Source organism: Microtus ochrogaster, chromosome 1 (genome assembly GCF_000317375.1).
Source record: "Microtus ochrogaster isolate Prairie Vole_2 chromosome 1, MicOch1.0, whole genome shotgun sequence".
NCBI lineage: Eukaryota > Metazoa > Chordata > Mammalia > Rodentia > Cricetidae > Microtus > Microtus ochrogaster.
The window spans coordinates 124,170,633-124,176,177 of NC_022009.1; the positions used below are offsets into that span (position 1 = coordinate 124,170,633).

At 42.6% G+C, this 5,545-nt stretch overlaps 1 protein-coding gene across 6 annotated transcripts in view; it reads right to left on the reverse strand.

The window, feature by feature from the left end:
* Positions 1–5,545, reverse strand: part of Mnd1 (meiotic nuclear divisions 1) — a 50,373-nt gene that overhangs the window by 5,503 nt on the left and 39,325 nt on the right. For 5 of the 6 annotated variants that reach the window (XM_026785872.1, XM_026785900.1, XM_026785844.1 and 2 more), the window contains one exon: positions 3,746–3,790. In XM_026785872.1, the coding sequence (XP_026641673.1) occupies positions 3,746–3,790 (45 nt within the window). Of the gene's footprint in view, positions 1–2,406; positions 3,427–3,745; positions 3,791–5,545 lie in introns of those variants that run through there. The other variant, XM_026785949.1, reaches the window with a different exon arrangement.

Consider the following 5,545-nt stretch of genomic DNA (forward strand, 5'->3'; position numbering starts at 1 on the left):
GTGCACTGCACACACAGCAGTGTGAGACAGGAGCTTCTAGGTCTCCTTAAGGACAAGAAAACATGCAAAGACTAAAAACAAAATCCACGCTGTGGTGCATACGGGTCGATTCAGAGACGCTGGCCGAGCCCTCCTCAGCCATTGGATGTCTGCCTTATGAAGCTGGTCCATATATAATCCTGACAATGCATTCCCTATTAAATAATTCTCCTATTATACACTATTTTTTAAGTGGAAGACTATTCTTTTAAAGGAAACAACCTGAAGACTTGTTTGTAAGTCTTAATTCCTGTTAGTTAATATGGTTTTATACTCAATATCAACGTGAGGTTTTGCAGTGAAGTCTTCTACCTCATGCACTAAGATGCCTTTTGATTTCTAGCACAGAAAACTCAGTCACTAAGTCTCTACTACCTGGATTTATTACGATGTAATTTGTTAAATAGATGTGAAGTACAAAACATAAATAAGATACACTTCATCTATATTTAAAACTCTTTTTCTTTTTATTTATTTATTTTTTGTTGACAGGGATTTTTTTTCAAGACAAGATTTTTTTCTGTGTATCCCTGGCTGTCCTGGAACTTGCTTTGTAGACCAGGCTGGCCTCAAACTCATAGAGATCCTCCTGCCTCTGCCTCCTGAGTGCTGAGATTAAAGGGATGAGCCACCACAAGCTGGCGGCAATCTCTCATTCTATAAACTAAAATGTTGAGCTATTAAACAATAGATATTCTTTTTTTAAAATATTACACATTTTGGTTTCTTGTTTTGTTTTTATGGGATTTCTGTGTGGGCAAATTTGTCTCTATATCTATGTGTTTGAACTTTTTCTTTGGCTCTTCTTCTGTTCATCTGTTTTGTCCTATTCTGGTTTGTTTTTATTTTTATTTTCTAGATACCTCTAATCTCCTAGTGAGAGGGAGAAAAAGTAAGGGTGCGAACTGGGTGGGTAGGGAAGCAGGAGGATCCGGGAGTTCTTAGGGGAGCATAATCGGATTATATTGTATTTTTAAAAAATCTATTTTCAGCCAGGTGGTGGTGGTGCACACCTTTAATCCAAGCACTCACGAGGCAGAGAAAGAGGGATCTTTGTGTGTTTGAGGCCAGCCTGGTCTACAGAGTGAGTTCCAGGAGTGATAAGGCTGCACAGACAAACTTTGTTTTGAAAAACAACATAAATCAAAATGTATTTACTATTTTTATGTGTATGTGCATGTGCCTGCATGGATTTATTTATGCCACATGCATGCAGGAGCCTTTGGAGGCCAGGACAGTATGCTGGATACGTTGGACCTGGCATTACACTGTTATGAGTCTTCATGTACGTGCCGGGAACTCAACGTTGGTCCTCTACAAAAACAGCTCTCTAGCCTGGAGAGTCATAGTTCTAGAAACAATTCAAGGACATTGCGAGGTAAAATTAAATCTGACTTAATTGATACCTGATATTTTTTGTATAAATAACACTGATCTTTTCTGTTGCTTCGAAATCTGGGATGTAACTCTCTTTATCTCTTATCTTCACCTTTCTTCACAAAGTTTATGTGAAGAGTTAGCTGGAGCCTTAAGTGGAAATATTTCAAAGTCTCATTAGCCAGGCCAACTGGGAAGGGTTGTATGCAGTAGAATGACCTTGACCTTCTGACCCTCCCACCCCCACCTCCTTTACCAGCTTGGCTTTGCACACGCTAAGCAGCCCTCTGAGCTCCGTCCTGGCCCGGGAAACTGTTCTGAGCAGTTCTTCTGCCACCATAACAACATCCCTTCCACAGGCTTTTCAAACTCTCAGGATTTTTTGTTTGTTTGTTTTGTTCTGTTTTGTTTTTTTGTTTGCTTGTTTTTTGGGGCAGCTAACCACAAAGAGAGAAAAATGTTTTTATGAAAGTTTTTCGAATGACAATTTTGTGAGTTTATCATAAATGGGGAAACAATTTATAATTACTCAATAGCCAGAATTTACAGTGCTTTGGGGAACCAGAGAAAGAAGACGGATGTCTAAACCCATGCTGAAGCACTTCCAGACTCCAAATGTGAGGCGGGATTATTCACAGAGCAGATGAGGAACCAGTTCTGAGAAGTTCAAAGGGTCACAGAGCAAACAAGGAGCTCAGAGTGACTTCCTTCTGCCATGGCACATTCTGCTGCTCCTTCTGTTTGAGGGTTGCGTCCCTGCAAACCACTGGAGGACAATCATGAATTTATGTCGTGTTGTGTTGGGGGAGGCTGAGCACGTGTGTGTCATGGTGCACGTATGGAGGTCATAGTCAGTGCTCACCTTCCATCCTGTGCATCCTCAGGTGGACTCGACCCTCTCAACTCCTGCCCATCTCTGTCCCCACCCATTTTGCCCTCCCTGCCCATTGAGCCCCTCCCATCTGAGCCCCCACTCATCTTAGCCCCGCCCATCCTATCTTCAATCCACAAGGACACTTGCTTTATTTTCACACTCAGAATTCTCTATTTCTCAGACCTATGTAAAATACATTTTTATCACTATTATTTTTATGTGGCCTAGGTTAGTCTTAAACTCATCACCTAGCTAAGACTGACCTTGAACACTGATTTTCCCGCCTCCCCCAGTGCTGGGATTGCAGACGTGTGTCACAGTGTCTCACGTCTCACAATGTAAACCTTACTCACTTCTATGTCACTAACGCAATGATGCTCTTCTGTTTCCTTTACTAAAGCAGCATTCTGTTTAGGAAACAACTTATAATAAATAAATAATAGCTTTATAGGAGCCCAAGGAGAATTCATTAATATTTTCTATTTATTAGGGAAAATGAGGTTTGAATTTCCTGTGAAAAGCAGGCCGGGCTTGGCAGCAGGAAGCTGACCTGAGACTCAGCGGTCCCCACAGCTCCTCTCCTCTTCGCGTCCCCTGTGCCTACCCTCCTCCCGTGGGAGCACAATGGTAATGACCAACACATGGGAGGAGTTAGACTCTGACCAGGCAGAGAAACTCAACCACCACCATCTTATTATTAATCACGGGAAAACATCAGTGCTACTTTGATCATACTTGTCTTTATCACAACAATCATTACTAACTTTCTCCTAAACTTGAGGACACATATAACGCATTTGTGGGGGAGCAGGCCTGACAGGATGGACCCTCACGATGTAGCCCAGCTGACCGTACTCATGGTGAAGTTTCTGAGCATGTGCTGCCACATCTGGTGCCAGAGCTCATTAACCCCTCCTTCTTAGATCAGAAAAAGAAAGAGGCTCACAGAGAAGTATCATATAGCAGAGCCTACTTCCTACAACACGTGTGGCCTTGCTTCAACTGAGAAACAACAGTCACGTGTGGCTTGAAGTTTCCCACAGAGATAAGGTGAGAAGACACCACACTGTGAACAGCAAAGCATCCTCAAAACACCTTAGCTCTTCTTGTTTTCCAGAAGACAGACCTTCGGGAGTCTGCGAAATCCCAAAGGGATAAAGTCAGACTGCAGATACTTATCAATGGGAGGGCGCTCTCCTGGCTTGTGCGAGGCCTTGTGCTCAATCCCCAGCACCACAGAAAAGCAAAACTAAACTACATGGACTTCAACACCCTTAGATATGTAAGATCAGTGATCAGGAACCGGGCTTAGGGAAAGCCCTACCACAGGTAAACTTGGAGCTACTCCTGGATGCACAGAGACTCTTTAGTAAGAGGATTCAGAACGCATGTAAAGGCACCGGACTGCACACCACGGGAGCCTTTGCTACAGTCCAGTGCCGCTGCAGCACTTACCCGTCCATCGGTTGGCAGCTTCCTTGGCTACTTTATTTGCTTGACCTGGAAGAAAAAAAATAAAATGACATGTATATTTATACATATAAAACTAGCTTCAACCCTCTAGAAATATACACCAAAGTATTAAATATTACACATATTATAAATTACCATGAGAAAGCTCAAGTAGTGTTATAACATTGTATCTTAAAAACACTCGAGGAAACTTTAGGTCTTTGCAATTGTGTTAGGAAAGAACAGCCAGCCAGTGTGAACACCTTCCCTTTCTAAACGACCATCTCCACACACCACTTCTTTAAAGCACAGGGCTACTTTACACCTTTGTTTGTTTACTTATTGTGGGGGGCAGGTGTGGGGGCACAGGGCACCCTTGCAGCAGCCAGCATGTTTAACCTCTGAGATACCCTGCCATCCCCAAAAGTACACGTTTAAATGAGATGTTTCTCAACCTACCATATCAAAATGATAAAACAACTTATTGGTAAAATTTACTCTATTTTTTTATTTTTGCTTTTTGTTTGTTTGTTTGTTTGTTTTTCGAGACAGGGTTTCTCTGTGTAGCTCTGGTTATCCTGGAACTTACTCTGTAGACCAGGCTGGACTTGAACTCACAGAGATCCACCTGTCTCTGTTTCCCAAGTGCTGGGATTAAAGGTGTGTATGACTACTGCCCAGCTTACTCTAGATATTCTTAGGCTATGGTAAATCTTGACTTTTAAACATTTTAGAAATAAAGCTGGGCATGGTGGTTCACATCTTTAATCCAAGCACTTGGAAGGCAGAGGCACGAGGATCAGGTCAGACTGGTCTACAGACAACACAATCCCCACCCTCTAGCCCCTAACAGCCACCATTTGCTTTCTACCTTATGGCTCTACCCTGTGGGGATACTTTATATGAAGGAAATGTGTTCTCTTGAGTGTGGTTCAGGGTTCATCATAAACCAGTATCTACTATCTCATATAATAAACTACATTTCACAATTTGCTTACCCATTCATCTTCTGACAATGGACCATTCCACGAACCCAAACAATAATTGCACTGAGCATATTCTCAATTCTCTTGAGCATGAGTCTACCAACAGAACTGATGACTCCTATGTTTGTGCTATTTTGAGAGTGGATAACTCTTTGTTTCTTTGAGACAGGGTCTTACCTTAAGTTCCTGGCTCAGCTGGAACTCATATAGGTCAGGCTAGCCTCACACTTGCCGATCTTCCTGCCTCTGCCTCCTAACTGATAGGGTTGTAAATGCATGTCACCATACCTGGCCTTTACTTTTTAAAGTACCTGAACCACTTGGTAATCCTACCAGCTACACAGGGCTCCAATTCTCCATATCCTCAGCAACACTTGTCTTTAAAACAACAAAACAAAACTGTGGTCAGCTGGGGCTGGAGAGATGGCTCAGGGTTAACAGCATTGACTGTCTTCTCAGGAGACCTGGGTTCAACTCCCAGCATTTGCATGGCAGCTCTGATTCAAGGAATCCAGTGCCTCCTTCTGCAAGGAGGAACTGCATTTACACGATGAACACATATTCACATAATTACTGTTGAATTATCTATTTGTCTTTTTAATTCTTTAAGCTTTTGTTCCATGTATTTTAGCATTCTTGTGTTAGTTACATATGTTAGTTTTCTGTTGCTAGGATAAACACCATGACCAAAGGCAACCTAAGGGGCAAAGTCTTTCGGTTTACAGTTCCAGAAGAACCATCATGGTGAGGAGGGACAGCAGGGGGCTCTAGAGGGACACGGTGGAGAGACACGGAGGAGGGACACGGAGGAGGGACA